We start from the raw sequence: 19,883 nt of genomic DNA, 5'->3' as shown, positions 1-19,883 counted from the left end.
TCCGCCTCTGGCAAAGACATGTGAGAATCACTGCAACAGACCCCTCCCCGGAAGATCAGCAAGAACATCCAACCAAGACCAAGTTCACCAATCAATGAGAACTGCAGAACTCCACAGCTATGGGAAAGCAACAAATAGAATTCATGGCTTTTTCCCCATGATCCTTCAGTCTTGCAAAGTTAAATTTTTTTAATTTTATTTTTTTCTTATTCTATTTTTTTTAACTTTTCCTCTTTCCTCTTTTAACATTTTTGAACTATTTTATCTTACTAATATCTTTTTTAAAAAAATCTGTTTAAATTTTCATTGTTATAGTCATATTTTATCCCTTCATTGTATTTAACCTTATTTTTTATATACATATAGGGGTTTTCTTCTTTAAAATTTTGGGATATAATTTCTTCTAATTGATCAAAATATATCCTAATTCTAGCTCCAGCCTGATCACATTCTCTCTTTTCTTTTCATTTTCCAACAAACTTATCAATTCCTTTTTTAGAATTTTTAAATTTTCATCTTTACAGTAATACTCCATCCCTTCATTGTGTTACCCTTATTTGTGTGTGTGTGTGTGTGTGTGTGTGTGTGTGTGTATGGTCTGCTTTCATTAAAATTTTGGGAGGTAGTTTCTTCTAAGAGTCCAGAATACACCCAAAATCAAATGGGTGGCTCTATTCTAGTCACCAGTCTAATATATATATACATATATATTTTCCCCCCCTTTTCTTCTCCTCCCAATTTTGGTCTTTTTTGATTTGGTTAGTGATTTAGTTAGTTTCTGGGGTCTTTGCTACCCTTTTAGTATTTTACTGTCTCATTCATATAGTCTTATTTGGATAAAATGACAAGGTGGAAAAACTCACTACAAAAAAAGGAACAAGAGGCCGTACTGATGGCTAGGGACCTAATCAATAAAGACATTGGTAATATGTCAGAACTAGAGTTCAGAATTATGATTACCAAGGTGCTAGCTGGGCTTGAAAAAGGCACAGAAGATATTAGAGAATCCCTTTATAGAGAAATAAAATCCCTCTCTGGAGAAATAAAAGAACTAAAATCTAACCAAGTTGATATCAAAAAAGCTATTAATGAGATGCAATAAAAAATGGAGGCCCTTAGTGCTAGGATAAATGAGGCAGAAGAAAAAATTAGTGATAGAGAAGATCAAATGATGGAGAATAAAGCAGATGAGCAAAAGAGAGACAAATAACTACTGGACCATGAGGGGAGAATTTGAGAGATAAGTGATACCATAAGATGAAACAGTATTGGAATAATTGGGATCCCAGAAGAAGAAGAAAGAGAGAGAGGGGCAGAAGGTATATTGGAGCAAATTATAATAGAGAATCTCCCTAATATGGCAAAGGGAACAAGCATCAAAATCCAGATGGCAGAGAACCCCCGTCAAAATCAGTAAAAACAGGTCCACACCCCGTCATCTAAGAGTGAAACTTACAAGTCTTAGTGACAAAGAGAAAAGCTGAAAGCAGCTCAGGACAAGAAGTCTATAACATACAATGGTAGAAATATTAGATTGACAGCAGACTTATCCACAGAGACCTGGCAGGCCAAAAAGAACTGGCATGATATATTCAGAGCACGAAATGAGAAAAATATGCAGCAAAGAATACTATATCAACCTAGGCTGTCATTGAAAATAGGAGAGATAAAAAGCTTCCAGGACAAACAAAAACTAAGAATTTGCAAACACCAAACCATTCCTAGAGGAAATATTGAAAGTGGTCCTCTAAGCAAAGGGAGAGCCTAAAATTAACATGGAGCAGAAAGGAACAGAGACAATATACAGTAATAGTTAACCTTACAGGCACTAAATTCATATCTTTCAATAGTTACCCTGAATGTAAATGGCATAACTGCCCCAACCAAAAGACACAGGGTATCAGAATGGATAAAAAAACAAGACCCATCGACATGCTATCTACAAGAAACTCATTTTAGACCCAAAGACACCTCCAGATTTAAAATGAGGGGTGGAAAACAATTTACCATGCTAATGGACATCAAAAGAAAGCTGGAGTGGCAATCCTTATATCAGATAAATTAGATTTTCAGTCAAAGACTATAAGAGATGGGGAAGGACACTATATCATACTCAAAGGGTCTGTCCAACAAGAAGATCTAACAATCTTAAATATCTATACCCCTAACATGGGAGCTGCCAATTATATAAACCAATTAATAACAAAAACAAAGAAACACATCGACAATAGTACAATAATAGTAGGGGACTTTAACACCCCCCCTCACTGAAATGGACAGATCATCTAAGCAAAATATTAACAAGGAAATAAAGGCTTTAAATGACACAATGGACCAGATGGACATCACAGATAAATTTAGACCATTCCATCCCAAAGCAAAAGAATACATATTCTTCTCTAGTGCACATGGAACATTCTCCAGAATAGATCACATCCTAGGTCATAAATCAGTTCCCAACCGGTACCAAAAGATTGGAATCATTCCCTGCATATTTTCAGACCTAATGCTCTGAAGCTAGAACTCAATCACAGGAGGAAAGTTGGAAAGAACTCTAATACATGGAGGCTAAAGAGCATTCTACTAAAGAATGAATGGGTCGACCAAGAAATTAAAGAAGAATTGAAAAACTTCATGGAAACAAATGAAAATGAAAACATAACTGTTCAAAAATTTTGGGACATAGCAAAAGTGGTCTTGAGAGGAAAGTATATAGTGATACAAACCTTTCTCAAGAAACAAGAAAGGTCTCAAGTACACAACCTAACCCTACACCTAAAGGAGCTGGAGATAGAACAGCAAAGAAAGCCTAAACCCAGCAGGAGAAGAGAAATCATAAAGATCAGAGCAGAAATCAATGAAACAGAAACCAAAGGAATAGCAGAACAGATCAACGAAACTAGGAGTTGGTTCTTTGAAAGACTTATTAATGAGATTGATAAACCCCTGGCCAGACTCATCAAAAAGAAAAGAAAAAGGACCCAAATTAATAAAATCATGAATGAAAGAGAAGAGACCACAACCAACACCAAAGAAATACAAACAATTATAAGAACATATTATGAGCAAGTATATGCCAGCAAATTTAACAATCTGGAAGAAATGGATGCATTCCTAGAGACGTATAATCTACCAAAACTGAACCAGGAAGAAACAGAAAACCTGAAAAGACCCATAACCACTTAGGAGATTGAAGGAGTCATCAAAAATCTCCCAACAAACAAGAGCCCAGGGCCAGACAGCTTCCCAGGGGAATTCTACCAAACATTCAAAGAAGAAATAATACCTGTTTTCTGGAAACTGTTCCAAAAAGTAAAAATGGAAGGAAAACTTCCAAACTCATTTTATAAGGCCAGCATTACCTTAGTCCCAAAACCAGACAAAGACCCCCATCAAAAAGAATTACAGACCAATATCCTTGATGAACACAGATGCAAAAATGCTCACCAAAATACTAGCCAATAGGATCCAACAGTACATTAAAAGGATTATTCATCATGACCAAGTGGGATTTATTCCTGGGCTGCAAGGCTGACTCAACATCCACAAATCAATCACTGTGATACAATACATTAATAAAAGAAAGAACAAGAACCATATGATACTCTCAATAGATGCAGAAAGAGCATCTGACAAAGTACAGCATACTTTCTTGATTAAAACTCTTCACAGTTTAGGGGTAGAGGGTACATACCTCAATACCATCAAAGCCATCTATGGAAAAACCCACAGTGAATATCATTCTCAATAGGAAAAAACTGAGAGCTTTTCCCCTAAGGTCAGGAACATGGCAGAGATGTCCACTATCACCACTGCTATTCAACACAGTACTAGAAGTCCCAGCCTTGGCAATCAGACAACAAAAAGAAATAAAAGGCCTCTGAATCGGCAAAAAAGGTGTCAAACTCTCACTTTCTGCAGATGATATGATATTTTATATGGAAAACCCAAAAGACTCTACTCCAAAACAGCTAGAACTCATAGAGAAATTCAGTAAAGTGTCAGGATATAAAATCAATGCTCAGAAATCAGTTGCATTTCTATATATTAACAGCAAGACAGAAGAAAGAGAAAATAAGGAGTCGACCCCATTTATAATCACATCTAAAACCATAAGATACCTAAGAATAAACATAACCAAAGAGGCAAAGAACCTGTACTTAGAAAACTATAAAGTACTCATGAAAGAAATTGAGGAAGGCACAAATGGAAAAACGTTCCATCCTCATGGATTGGAAGAACAAATATTGTGAAAATGTCTATGTTAACTAAAGCAATCTACACATTTAATAAAATCCCTATGAAAATACCATCAATCTTTTTCAATAAAATGGAAGAAATAATCCTAAAATTTGTAAGGAACCAGAAAAGACCTTGAATAGCCAGAGGAATGTTGAAAAAGAAAGCCAAAGTTGGTGGCATCACAAATCCAGACTTGAAGCTCTTATTACAAAGCTGTAATCATTAAGACAATATGGTACTGGTACAAAAACAGACACACAGATCAATGGAACAGAATAGAGAGCCCAGAAATGGACCCTCAACTCAATGGTTAACTAATCTTCGACAAAGCAGGAAAGAACGTCCAGTGGAAAAAAGTCTCTTCAAACAAATGGTGTTGGGAAATTGGACAGCCACATGCAGAAAAATGAAACTGGACCATTTCCTTACACCACACACAAAAATATATTCCAAATGGATGAAAGACCTCAATGTGAGAAAGGAATCCATCTAAATCCTTGAGGAGAACACAGGCAGCAACCTCTTTGACCTCAGGTGCAGCAACTTCTTCCTAGAAATATTGCCAAACACGAGGGAAGCAAGGGCAAAAATGAACTATTGGGACTTCATCAAGATCAAAAGCTTCTGCAGAGCAAAGGAGACAGTCAACAACACCAAAAGACAAGGGAAAGAATGGGAGAATATATTTGCAAATGACGTATCAGATAAAGGGCTAGTATCCAAAATCTATAAAGAACTTATCAAACTCAACACCCAAAGAACAAATAATCCAGTCAAGAAATGGGCAGAAGACATGAACAGACACTTCTGCAAAGAAGACATCCAAATGGCCAACACACATGAAAAAGTGCTCCGTATCACTCTGAATCAGGGAAACACAAATCAGAACCACAGTGAGATACCCTCACACCAGTCAGAATGGCTAAAATTAACAAGTCAGGAAATGACAGATGTTGGCGATGATGCGGAGAAAGGGGAACCCTTCTACAATGTTGGTGGGAATGCAAGCTGGTGCAGCCACTCTGGAAAACAGCATGGAAGTTCCTCAGAAAGTTGAAAATAGAGCTACCTTATGACCCAGGAATCGCACTACTGGGTATTTACCCTAAAGATATAAATCACCATAGCCAAACTATGGAAGGAACCTAGATGTCCAACAACAGATGAATGGATAAAGAAGATGTGGTGTATATGTGTATGTATGTATGTATGTATGTATGTGTGTGTGTGTGTGTGTGTGTATATATATGTATATATATATAAATATAACGGACTACTACACAGCCATCAAAAGAAATGAAATCTTGCCATTTGCAATGATGTGAATGGAACTAGAGGATATCATGCTGAGCGAAATAAGTTAATCGGAGAAAGACAATTATATGATCTCTCTGATATGAGGAATTTGGGAGGCAGGGTGGGGGGTTGTGGGGGGTTAGGGAAGGAAAAATGAAACAAGATGGGATTGGGAGGGAGACAAACCATAAACGACTCTTAATCTCACAAAACTGAGGACTGCTTGTGGGGGGTGGTTGGGATAGGATGGTTGGGTTATGGACACTGGGGAGGGTATGGGCTATGGTGAGTGCTGTGAAATGTGTAAGCCTGATGATTTACAGACCTGTACCCCTGGGGCAAATAATACATTATATGTTAATAAAAATAATTAAAAAAAAAATTGTAGATCTTAACAATGTTAAGTCTTCCTACCCATGAACATAAGATATCCTTCCCTTTACTTAGGTCTTCTAAAATATTTCCAGCAATGTTTGGTGGTTTTTAACATATAAGTCTTTCACCTCCTTAATGAGATTTATTTGTAAGTATTTTTTAAGATGCTATTATAAATGGAATTGCTTTTTCTTTCTCTTTTTTCTCATCATGATAAGTATAATTTTTAATACCCATCTACCCACCCGCCTTCCCTCCGATAGCCATCAGTTTGGTTCTCTACAGTTAAGAGTCTGTTTCTTGGTTTGTCTCTCTCTGTTTTTTTTTTTCCCCTTTGCTTGTTTTGTTTCTTAAATTCCACATAGGTGTGAAATCATATGGTATTTTGTCTTTCTCTGATGGACTCCTTTTGCTTAGCATTACATTCTCTAGCTCTATCTTGTTGTAAATGGCAAAATTTCACTCTTTTTTGTGGCTGAATAATATTCCATCATATACATATATATCTTTATATATATCTTCTTTATCCAATCATCAGTTGGTGAACACTTGGGCTGCTTCCATAGTTTGGCTACTGTAAATAATGCTGCAATAAACACCAGGGTGGTACCCCTTTGAGTTCATGTTTTTGTATTCTTTGGGTAAATACCCAGTAGTGCAATTACTATTTTAATTTTTTGAGGACACGTCATAGTGTTTTCCACAGTGCGCCAGTTTGCATTCCCATGAGTAGCTCCTTTTTCTCCAGATCCTCGCCAACGCTTATTGTTTCTTAAGTTTTTGATTTTGGCCATTCTGACAGGTGTGCAGTGACAGCTCACTATAGTTTTGATTTGCATTTGCTATTGTAAATGGAATTGTTTAATTCCCCTTTCAGATTGTTCATTTCCCTTATTGTCTTAAAACTTCCACTTCCTCATCTGAAATGAGAGAAAGAGTATCTACGCTTCGAATAGTTGTTACAGGGACAATGAACATAGGGTATATAGGAATAATGAAAGCACAGTGTAGGCACTAAGTTTAGACTTCACCAGTCTGCCTAGGTTAGAATTTTGACAATGACATTTACTAGCTGTGAACCCTGTAAACCCTGCCTAGAGCAAGTCTGTTGGCACCATTTTTCCAATTGCATTTGCTCACTTTGTCTCTGTGCCACATTTTGGTCATTCTTTGGTCATTTTGGTCATTTCAAACTTTTTCATCATTATTACATGGTGATCTGTAATCAGTGATCTTTGATGTTACTACTGTGATTGTTTTGGAGTACCATGAACTAGGCCCATGTAAGACGGTGAATTTAATCAATCAATGTTGTGTGTGTTCTCACTGCTGTACCAACTGGCCATTCCCATCTGTCTCCCTCTCCTTGAGCCAACCTGTTCCCGGAGACTCAGCAATACTGAAATTAGGTGAGTCAATAACTCTACAATGGCCCCTAAGTGTTTAAGTGAAAGGAAGAGTCACATATCTCTCACTTTAAGTCAAAAGGTAAAAATAATTAAGCTTAGTGAGGGAGGCCTGTCTAAAGCCAAGGCAGGCTGAAAACTGGGCCTCTTGGCCAAACAGCCCAGTTGTAAATGCCAAGAACTGTCCCTAAAGGAAATTTAAAGTGCTACTCCAGTGAACACATGAATGATAAGAAAGTTAAACAGCCTTATAGCTGATATGCAGAAGGTTCTAGTAGTCTGGAGAGAAGATCAAACCAGCCACACGTTCCCTTAAGCCAAAGCCAAAGCCAAAGCCCAAACCAGAACAAGGCCTTGCCTCTCTTCAATTCTGTGAAGGCTGAGAGAAGCGAGGAAGCTGTAGAAGAAAAGTCTGAAGCTAGCAGAGCTTGGTTCATGAAGTTTAAGAAAAGAAGCTGTCTCTGTAAGGTAAGAGTGCAAAGTAAAGCAGCAAGTGCTGATGGAGAAGCTGCAGCAAGTGGTTCAGAAGATCTAGTTAAGAGAATTAGATGAAGGTGGTTACAACAGGTGGTACAACAGATACAACAGTGATGTACAACAGTACACAACAGATTTTCAAGTAGAGGGAGACAGCCTTCTATTTGAAGGAGATGCCATGTAGGACTTTCACAGCTAGAGAGGAAAAATCCATGCCTTCATAGCTTCAAAAGACATATGACTCTCTTGTTAGGGGCTAATGCAGTTGGTGACTTAAAACTGAAGCCAGTGCTCAGTTACCATTCCAAAAATCCCAGGGACCTTAAGAATTACACTCAATCTACTCTACCAGTGCTCTACAAATGGAACTACAATGCCTGGATGGCAGCACATCTGTTTACAACATGCTTTACTGAATATTTTAAGCCTTTTGTTAAGACCCACTGCTCAGAAAAAAAGATTCCTATCAAAGTATTACTGCTCGCTGATAATACACCTGGTCATCAAAGAGCTCTGATGGAAATGTACAAGATCAATGTTGTTTTCATGCTTGCTGACACAACATCCATTCTGCAACCTGTGGATCAAGAAATAATTCTGACTTTTGAGTCTTATTTAAGAAATACATTTTTGTAAAACTATAGATGTCACAGATAGTGACTCCTCTGATGAGTCTAAGTGAAGTAAACTGAAAATCTGGAAAGGATTCACCATTAGAAATGTCATTTAAGAATGTTTGTGATTCACAGGAAGAGGTCAAACAGCAACATAAACAGGAGCTAGAAGTTGATTCCAACCCTTATGGGTGACTTTGAGAGGTTTAAGATTTCAGTGGAGGAAGTACCTGCAGATGTGGTGGAAAGAGCAAGAGAAGGAGAACTAGAAGTGGAGCCTGGACATGTGAATGGATCGCTGCAATTTCATGACAAAACTTTAATGGATGAGGAGTTGCTTCTTACAGATGAGGTTTCTTCAGATGGAATCTACTCCTGGCAAAGACGCTGTGAAGACTGTTCAAATGACAACAGAGGATTCACAATATTACATGAACTTCGTTGATAAAGGAGCAGCAGGGTTTGAGAAGACAGGCTCCAATTTTGGAAGAAGTTCTACTGTGGGTAAATGCTACCAACCAGCATCGCATGCTGCTTATGAAAGGAACACTGTGGCAAACTTCATTACTGTTTTTAAGGATGTGCCTTCACGACTTTCAGCTGAACTTTCAGAAACCTGATCAGTCAGCAGCTATCAACACCAAGGCAAGATCTTCCACCAGCAAGAAGATTGTGATTTGCTGAAAGCTGACAACAGATAAGATTTTTAGCACTAAAATATTTTTTTAAATTAAGGAATATACATTTTTTTTTAGACATAATGCTACTGCACACTTAACAGACTACCAGACAGTGTAAATATAACTTTTATAGGTACTGGGAAACCACAAAATTCATTTGATTCACTTTACTGTGGTGGTTTGTCCCTAAACCCTCAGTATCTCCAAGGTAGGCCTGTATCCATTTTCTTCACTATTTGTCAATCAATCTTTACATCACTTCCACAGTTACGTATCACTATGGGTCTGCATCACAAATTAAGCAAAATCCTAACTTCTAAGAATTGCATTCAAGATCCACTACAATATATGCCAAATTACCTTTCTAATCATAGCTCCCACAATTCTGGAACATGTTTTAGGCTGAAGAAGTGAATAGTACCCATACCATAACTCAACCAACATTTATGGAGCAAACTGTTGGGTAAGAAACTGGGTCCTAGGTTCCTTATCTGTAGAATGAGAATCAAACTAGATGAAGTCGAGTCTTGCCATACCAACTCATCACGGTGCCTTACGCAACATAGTCAGTTATGCCTGCTGGAATAAATCTTTGTAACATCTCTGGACAAATGACACATCACCAAAACAATCATTATTTTGATTTGTCAAAATATTACTCGTCTTAATATGCTGATTTTGTAAGGTAAACATAAATATTTTAAAAAATTAATTACATAATAATATTGTTACTGAATGATTAAAAATCTTTTAAATTGGTGAATCCAATTACACTGGGCTCCTGAATGAAACATGCAGATTTGTTTGAACTGTTATTTGTGTGCATGCATGTAGGAGGTGTGTTACTAGGTATCTTATTAACAGCTCGTTGGCAGAGGGGTCATCCATGAACCAATAAAGGGGGATAGTGTTTGTCTCATCTCTTTAGTGTGGGTTCATACACATGGATCTAGACTGCATTCAGGCATGAAGAAAAATATTTGCATGGCTGCAGTTATTAAAACTTTTTTTTTTTTTTTAAACTGAGTCTACTTTAAAAAGTGAGATGAGATGTTGAGATTATAAGCAGCTCTGTCATTTCTTACAAGACAGTACAAGCATGTGCCTCAGGGCTAAACTGACCATGGATACAATGCTTCTGAGAGCTTTCTCTTGGGAAGGCAGAAAGGGGAAAACAAAGTATCTTAAAAACAAATCAGAAAAACCTGAATATTTCCAACTCTATAATTTGTGCTGTCAGTTTCAGGTTAATCTTTTCCAGAAAAGCGTGCTCCTAGCCAAAGGAAGTGTGCTGCTAAGTGCGACTGAGATTCAAGTTACTGACCAGGTCTGCCAAGGCATTTGTGCCTGCATATTTTCAATCTGGTTTTTTTTTTTTTTTAAAGGAACTAGCTCTAATGGAGAAATCTGTGGGTTCAAATGCCCAGAAAACCCTCACGCTAGCAATAAAATCTTTTAGGTGCCTTTTGCCAATAGTTAATTCATTATTTTGTGGGTGAATTTTAACATTACCAAATACCTTTTTTTTTTAAATTCACCTACTAAACATTTCTACATAGTAACTATTAAGATACAGATGGAAATTACAATTGTAAAACATTTCTCAATTTTAGTAGTAGATATCTACTCATGAAAATAAAGAATACTAAAATAGAACACCTGGAAAATACGTTTTCCATCTATTTATCCATTCCAATTAATTCTGAGATGTAAGCAAATTACATTTTGTCTCAATTTGCTAAAAGCAATTTTAAAATGCTACAGTATCTATAATAAGTAAAATGATCAATTCAGTGCCTCACAGCACTTTAAACACAAGCACACTTAAAATATCACACATCTAAAAATTATTTTATATATCGACTTCACCCAATGGAGTATATGTATTTGTCAGAGAAGTCTTCTTCCTTCTGCCTCCCAGGACCTACTCTAGAACCAGGCGTATAGTAAATGCTAGCTGGCTCACTGACTGAGTTAAAATTACACAAGAGTATGGGACACAGGGTCTTTGTACAAGACAAAGGAGCATGGACCACTGTGTCTAAGCAGGTTTTGCGCATTAACACATCTCATTTCCTGTATTAGAGATTCAGAAAATAGTCTTGGGAAACTTTTCGGATTATCAATTAAAATGTAGAGACTATTTGTAAGATTAAAAGTAAGCAATGTTTTAATATCTTGTAACTTAAAAGGCTGGTTTTACTCAAATATGACAATAACACTTAAAGGCCATGACATCTTCCTATATGATTCATTAAATGAAACAATGGCTTTTTAGTTCTTTGACAATATTTGATTTTCCTATCCCAAAATAGGGTTTAAATAACAAATGTTTGGCTCCTGTCATACGTAAGTAGGGTTTTTTCCTTCACTGCCACTTCCTTCTGGTATATGTAGACAAACAAATCTTTCTTAAACCAGGCTAATATTGATGAGGGAACTATGAATAAACTAGTGTAAGTGTCAGAAAAGAATATTTAGTATATCTTCAAGATATTGGTGGTATATACCAACATGATATTTTCATTTCAGCATTAAAGCACCACTTCATTTTAGATGTTTGTACACAACATACTGCCCAATACGCCTCCAAATGCGAAGTATTTGCCACAGAAAGTCTTAATCTCTAGACTTTTGGGCGGGGGATAATCTTGGTTTGTAAAATCCAATTAGCTGTAATAGAATCCTACAAACCCCACAGCTTTAGAAACCAGCAAATCAGGTGTCTTACAAATAAAACTCTCTCTTTAGTCCATACTCAACGGTTAACCTTAGTTCCTTTGACTATTGGAAAATTCTATTTGTCCTGAGCCACTAATACAATCAAAGGAAAGATAAGCATGAACAGGTGAAGCAAGACTCTAAATATTGAAAATGCAAAACTGAATTAAAACTTCTAAGCCTTGTCTGTGTGACCTGGATGTTTGATAAGAACTCAGCTCAAATATGATGCATGGATATTCAACAGCACAAACTTCAGTGCTGGGTTAGGAAAAGCCTTCTTACAAAGTTCCTTAGATTGTGATGGCTGTTGAATTGCCACAGCCTTTTAGATTGGTAAATTCTGTAAGAATAAGTAGAAATTTTAAAAGTTGTGGTGCTTAAAAGATTAGGAAAATGTAGGCCAATTTATTTATTTTAAAGATTTTATTTATTTGACACAGAGAGAGAGAGAGAGAGCCAGTGCACAAGCAGGCAGAGCAGCAGAGGCAGAGGGAGAAGAAGAGTCCCCACTGAGCAGGCAGCCCAATGCAGGGCTTGATCCCAGGATCCTAGAATCAGGACCCGAGCTGAAGGCAGACGCTTAACCGACTGAGCCTCCCAGGTGCTCCAATGTATGCCAATTTAAATCCAGCTTCCATGATACTAAAATTGGGACTCATCACATAGTGTTCAAAGACTTCTTAACCACCAGACATAGGCTCCTCTTCAGAAACTAAAAATCTGACTTCTTGGTATTATAACAATCTAAAATAAACAGCCAAAGCATCTGGTATGTGGTTTTCGGGTTCAGAGGCACACACCCAAATTACTCTCTCTTTTTTGTTCTAACGCTAGCTAAAAAGGAAGATAAGGGATTCTGATTCAAGCATTTGAGGACGTTTACATGCAACTGAAACCAAGTAATAGGAAACTACTCCATTAGCTCTGCCTCACTAAAGAGCCAACAAAGTTTTTATGTCCCTAAAGAAAACAAATAAAACACGACAAAATCCACATTAAATGCTGACAAATGAAGGTTGTTTCAATGGTTGCTAGAACTATTCATTTGCTTATGGGTCTTACTAAGCTTTTCTCCCCTGAAGTCCCACCCAACAGAATAATGTAGCTACTCTTAACTATTTCCACAGCACAGAAATTTCCACTCTCTATTAACAACCAAACCACAGGCTAACTTCTTAATTAGAGTTCTACGGAACTCTAAACAAACTATTTCAACTCTCAGAAATGGGGGTTGTATTAATAGAGATGAGATGTATAAAAGTCTTCTTTAAGTGAGAAAAAGACTCTGTGAGAGCCATCTTCAAGATTACCCCCAATAATCCCCACCTCCTAGAATTCACATGCCTGTGTAGTGCCATCTCTCATGGTACCAGGGTTTGTCTGTGCAACCAACAGAATGGGGGAGAGTGATGATTAGAACAGACTGTAGCTTCTGTCTTAGACTCTCTCTGTTTTTCCCTTTTCATGTATCTTACTCAAGGCGGTGGGCGGGGAGGGGACAGAAGCCAGTGGCCACGTTGTGAGCCTGTGTAGTGAAAGACTGAAGACCAGGCCAATAGGCAACAAGGAACTGAAGTCAGCTACTCACCATGCAACTGACCTTGGAAGATCTTCCCTGAGCTGAGCCTGCAGTTGGCGGACAGCTTGACTATAACCTCAAGGGAGGTCTTGAGCCAGAACTCCCCAGCTAAGTTTAAGCTGCTCCTCAATTCCTGACCCACAGACATTGTGAGATGATAAATGTTTGTAAAATGCTTTAATCTACTAAATTTTGGGGGTAATTCATTATATAGCCTTAGATAACTAATGTAAAATACAAAAAATAAAGATAGTTCTGCAACAAGTAGAAGACTGCTCCAAGTAGTCAAACATAAAAGAATTTAGCAAAAAGTTATGTGAAGCTCCAAGGTCACTTCCTAATAGCATTATATACAGTATTCTTCATTAATATAAGAAATGCATTCATGACAGTTGACAAGAGAATGGGTATGACTGAGATTGATAAAAGACTGATTAAAAAAAAAAAACAACTAAAAGGTTCAAAACACTTGATTCTCCTGCAGGAATAGCTTCCTGTTTTGGTTACAAAGGAGGCAAACTTAAAATAACTATCAAAAAGGACATGCAGGGCCTGAGAAATCAATGGCAGGAAGCCACAACAAAGAACCCTGAAGGTGGCCTGACGAAAGAGGATTCCTTCCGGAAATGGATCCAAGAAAGGCTAAGAGAAGCGCTAGCCTCGGAAACGAGTGGAATGTAAAGTGACAAAAGCACAAGCAAGGAGTAGGCATCCAAACCCCTTAGCACACAGTTCTTCCCACCGCACCTGACCCCTAACAGGACTAAGTTTAGTGGCCGTGGCAGGAAACCTTCCTTCCCCAGGTCAGTAGTGTGGTGCACTGGGAGAATTAAAGTTAATGAATGAGGAGAACTGGTGCTATAAAATTCAAATATTTTATCTTGGTGCATTTTTAACTGTAAAGTTGTCTAAAAAGGACAAACCAAAAAAATTAAGGATACTGTATCCACCTTCTTCCACTTAATATTAGGTTGATTTTACTGCCATATACAAGGCAAACATATCAGAGAAACAATACGTGTCAAAATGCAACCCAGTCAAACTGAGATCCAGACCAAAGTACAGAAATTGCCAGAGTTAGATCTGTGGTCTAGCCAGCATTTTTTGGTCAGCAGGGTCCCCAGGGAATCTATCATGCAAGGACAGGCATGTTTTCACTGACATCAAATCCTACTGCCTATGACTCAAACCACCCAACCACTCAGCTTTTGTTTCTGACTTAGAGCTTCTATTTTCCTAGGGACTGGGAAACAGACAGCCAAGTTTATAAATATGTATCTGTTAATGGAATCAAACAGGCAAGGCATACTGTTTATTGAGGAATGCTGTGAAGGGATACGAACTTAACTGGAGGCAAACTAGCCAGCTACTGAGAATCCTGTACAAATGAGGATAGTCGATTAGGTGAGTAGTGGTGGCCCAAGGGCGCAAAACAAAGGCTATACAGGCTGGTAATTTCTTCACAGGTTTTATTTTCTGGCTACTTTGGTTATCATGACTATTTCTATTCAACCTCTTCTTAGAGGTCCCAACTAATGCATTAGGGAAGACATGAAATAAAAGGTAAAATGACTACAAAAGAAGGGTAGAAACTGACATTATTTGCATTTGTGATGACGGACAGTGTACACAGAAGATCCAGAAGAATCTACACTCAGAATTAACGAGTCAATTTGGCAAATTTGTTGGATATGGGTTAATACAGTATTCCCATAGAGTTAACAACAAAATCAGAAAATAAAAAAATTAAAAAATATCATTTACAGTAATATACATACACAAAGATCACATAACTAGGAATATATTTAAAGAAAAAGTATGCAAGAGCTCATCACTGAAACTATTAAAACGTTTACTAAGACCTAAATAAATGAAGCTGGTCAAAAATTAGGATATATGATAATATCAAATTGTCAATTCTCCCCAAACTGATGTACAGGTTCAATGCAGAGTCAAAGTATCAGGAGATTTTATTTATTTACTTATTTAGTAGTGGAAACTGACAAGCTGTTTCTAAAATTTATATGGCTATTTGAAGGACCTACAATAGCCAAGGCAATCTTGAAGAATGAGCTGCAGGACACATTAAACTCGCTATCCAGACTGTCTTGGACAGTCGTTCTTGAAACTATGTATGATGCCACCACTGGAAATTTCATCCCAATTTCAGAGAACCAATTCATTTCTCACACATTAGCAAGTTTAATTCATTTTTCCTGTAAGTATCTGTGATCTTCATAACATAAACACTTAAACAGTACTGCTTTAAGTGATTTTTAAAAGCTAATTTATAATGGGACCTTACCTACCTCAGGAATAACCATTAAATCTGTGTTAACTCTTTCTTTTTCTAGCTAACTTTTCGATCCTTTCCATGAAATAAGAAATTAAAAGCTTGCGGTTAAGTTTAATGTAGCTTCTCTAATAAAAACTATATTTTTCAAAAACAGAGACTGCTGAATATTCCGAAAAACTCTAAGAATTGGTTACGATATAAATCCTTCCCTGAAGATAATTTTTGAGGAGAAAATCTTACTAGATGTTAAATGGACACATATGATACAGAAGTACTTCAACAAATGGACATTTGCCTCTTTACAGAGAGACATCCAAAGATGCAAAATTAAATAAATCAGACATTTGTGTATGTAGCTAAAGGCAGGCAAAAGGGAGAATAAAATTTTAGCCACGTGTATTTTTTTAAAATCTCCCAATCCAACTAATATCCCAGAAAGGAAAAGGGCAATTCAGAATACACTAGTAAACATGAAGAAAACATAAGTAGCACTGCTTTTAGGAAGTAATCCCATACTTTATGGGTAAGTGACCAAAAACCGTAAATATTCCTCCCCTAACATGGATCAACTATAAATCTCAGCAGGCTTTTAAAACTCCATTATTATTTGTTCTGTTTAACTGCCAGTTCAGACCCCACAAATACAAAGACAACTGTTCACAGACCAGTGTTTCTGGGCCTACTCCAGAAAGTATGTTTGATACACTGGAGGTTTCTGCCTGTTTTGAAGCTTGTGGCCTAAAATTACTTTTCTTCCTGGCAGTAACTAAATCCAGCAATATTTTTAACATTAAAAATAACTCCCTCACTACATTCCTTGAAATTTCTAAAACAACTATTCTATTTTATACTCTAATTTTAAATAATTAATTTCTTAATGAAAAACTTTCAGTTATTAAGCCATTTGAACTTTGTGGCATAAAACCTGTTACTGACCCTTTTGCAGGAATTTTCCTTTTGGATTGGTTGAATTGATAAACACTAATTTCAAGACCCCTTATAATTATCTTACTAAAGTCTGGAGGAGGGTCATTTATAGTAAACTCAAGGGCATCTTACAATATTAGAAGTAGCTTAGAGTCCACAGGCTCTCATGAGATCCACAACCAAAATCACCATCAAGAGACAAGTATTTATTCTAATATTTATTTATCGTGGATACCTAGGTAATGTCTTAGCTACTCAAATCTTCATGGGTATGTCATCATTTGGGATTTGTTCTGTGGATCATGGATTAAGAAAAAATAATCAGGGGCGCCCGGATGGCTCAGTCAGAAGAACATGTGACTTTTGATCTTGGGATCCTGAGTTCAAGCCTCACACTGGGTGTAGAGAGTACTTAAGTAAATAAAAACTTCAAGTAAATAAATAAACAAACAAATAAATAGATATTGCCATGAAAAACTGCATGTTTCCACATAGCTCACAAGTTGCTGAACGAGTTCTTGAGTATTTCAGGGTTATCTTTAAATAGCTAATATGATCACAGATATTATTGGAAATATGCTAATAGACATATGTATAAACATTAAGCATTGCATAACTATGGGAAGTTTCCTTTGGCATCAAATCCCTCTGAATATATTGGTATAAATCCCCAAACATACCATCTCGATCCTAAACTCAATTTTCTCAAAATAAGCTAACTAGATAAACTCATTTCGTTGTCTGCCTAGAACAAAAAATTCAGGCGCTTCAACCCACAGCACAAAGCGAGTATTCTAAGAATAAAAAGGGGGAAATTCAGGAGGACCTAGGCCTTATATTTAGAAAGAGAAGAAGAGGAAAAATACCTCAGTTCTCCACCGTCACTGTCAGCTATACCAGTGATTCCCTTCTTTACAGGCTATCATTCACCTAGGGAACTTTTTAAAAATTCAGAGTTTTAAAAATGATGGCCTGAATATGTGTTTATCTTTAAACTTCCTCTCCAAATCCTATAAAATGACAACTAAGAAATTTTAAAAGTATAAACCCTTAAGAATAAAAAGAGTAAGAAAAAAGACAATAGTTAATATGAGATGCTGACAATATTTTGGAAAACAAAGTGGGTGGATAGGAAGTAACAAACATTCAGGCTAGAGAAAGAAGAAACCTTAATGTTATCCATAAAATGCTACGAAGGCTCAGGAATTTGAAGTACCCTGAAAATATCAATGAGGAATGGTACTAAATAGAAAAATGTTAAAGTCTGTGGAAGAAACAATTAGAGCTTAAGATCCCTACCCCTACTCCGTCGGTATAGGAAAGACAATACCCTTCACCCTTCTCCAGCTCAACAGCAGACAGGAAGTTTACTCCCTGGAGAAAATGAACCACGAAGGTTCTTGGCACAGTGGGAGCAGGGGTAAAGCATCATACTGGAAACAGGAGGATTGTATGAAAGTCCATTTTTAATGATAAAGTGTTAAATGCACTGTGCTTGACAACAGAAGAAAAAACAGGGAAGATGTTTACATCTATTCCACTAAGTATATCACAAATTATGTTTCTTCAACTGCATTCATCAAACTGTTCTAGAAAGAGCTATGGAAATGGTAGAACATCTAATAAACCTCATTACTATTAGAAAATTTCAATTCCCCACTACTCAAGTCATGTTTGTTAAAGCAAGTTTTGGCAAGTTGTGTAGCAGCATGGTATGATGAACAGAGACCCCTTACGGGTCTGGGGCAAGAAGTTAAAACATTCTAACTGGGTGCCAGTGGAAATGGTCACATTTGATTAATTTTAGGAATAGAAATCTTCCCTTTCTTTCCCTATCACCCCCTCCACAATTATTTTTTTAAAAAGATTTTTATTTATTTATTTGACAGAGATCACAAGTAGGCAGAGAGGCAGGCAGTGAGAGAGGGAGAAGCAGGCTCCCTGCTGAGCAGAGAGCCCAATGCAGGGCTCGATCTCAGGACCCTGGGATCATGACCCGAGCCAAAGGCAGAGGCTTTAACCCACTGAGCCACCCAGGCGCCCCACCCCTCCACAATTATTTAAGAAAAAATAATTTAATTTTAATTGTATACCTATCAAAAAAAATGTGTGAGAAAAATCATGACATATAAGGCTCTTCCAGAGTACAAAGTTCTACCCTTGCAGTATTTGGACAGCTTGGATTTTTTAACTGGTGTAATAACTTTCTATGCTATAAATACTGAAAGACTTTGTAACAGTCTGGATCAAAAAGAAAAAATGGAACACCAGAACCCATATGTAAAGCACACCATCATAAATCTGGAAAAATGTGATACCTTTAAAGCATTAATATGGAGTATCATTCAGCTGAAACTCTGTACTATTTGTAAAAGAGAATCCTCTTGATAAAATACATCAGTGTTAAGTTATTACTTACTTGTTGCATGGATCTACTGGTGCAGTAGTATGTACTACTGCTCCAAGGCCTACCCAACACCAACCCTCCATGTTGAACTTTTTTTTGCCATTGACTCCTACCACCGAGCCCGAGAGCCCCAGATCAACATCACAGACCTTCTCCCTCAGCCACATCAGAATGGTCCAACTTGGCTTCTTTGTGTTGTCCTTCTGCTACCTTCACAGCAACAGCTCGGCAAATGGCCCCAAACTTCCTGTCCAGAGAGCGAACCCCTGCCTCTCTGGTATACCTGTCATCAAAGGAAAATATTTTATTTTTGGCTAAACATCACCTGTAAAAATAGAAATAATATGATCAACATTTATACTAAAGAAACAGTGTACATCTAAAAGTTCATTACATTTTCTTAAGTACTAACTTCCTCACATTTAAAAATTCCTCATTAAAGTACTATTATTTCTTTCTTTTTCCTGTTTTTTTAAAAAATACTATTATTTCTTAAATATTCAGATGTATTTTCAGCTATAACTTTCCCCTTTATAGGGATTTTTATCTTCAACTATTATCTTGTATTTAAAAAAAAAATCTTTGGTCCTTCAATGTAAATTTGGCAGCACATAAGACATCATTTACTTCTTGATGATATGTGTCAGAGCTTTCTTAAGTAAAATTTATCAATTTAAGAAAATTCTACATAAATTTATTATACTTGAAATATTGCTGAAAGAATCAGAAAAATAAAATTTTCCCATCTAAAGCAAAAATTAACCTTAGAAATCTAGTTTTTAGTGGGAACTGTGCTAGTCACCTCTATTCAGTGTATTTTCTTAGAGACTTTTAAAGAAGGAAAATATGCTGATACACGC

The 19,883-nt window shown here is 36.9% G+C and overlaps 1 protein-coding gene across 3 annotated transcripts in view; it reads right to left on the bottom strand.

Moving 5' to 3' along the window:
- Positions 1-19,883, bottom strand: part of LOC111157324 (lon peptidase 2, peroxisomal) — a 123,317-nt gene that overhangs the window by 31,697 nt on the left and 71,737 nt on the right. For all 3 annotated transcript variants that reach the window (XM_022518640.1, XM_022518641.1, XM_022518642.1), the window contains one exon: positions 19,173-19,306. In XM_022518640.1, coding sequence (XP_022374348.1) covers positions 19,173-19,306 — 134 coding nt within the window. The remainder of the gene's footprint in view (positions 1-19,172; positions 19,307-19,883) is intronic.

Source organism: Enhydra lutris, unplaced genomic scaffold (assembly GCF_002288905.1).
Source record: "Enhydra lutris kenyoni isolate GAN:26980312 unplaced genomic scaffold, ASM228890v2 scaffoldscaffold54, whole genome shotgun sequence".
Classification (NCBI taxonomy): Eukaryota; Metazoa; Chordata; class Mammalia; order Carnivora; family Mustelidae; genus Enhydra; species Enhydra lutris.
The sequence above is the reverse complement of the archived record's forward strand: the minus strand, read 5'-3'. Positions and strand labels throughout refer to the sequence as shown.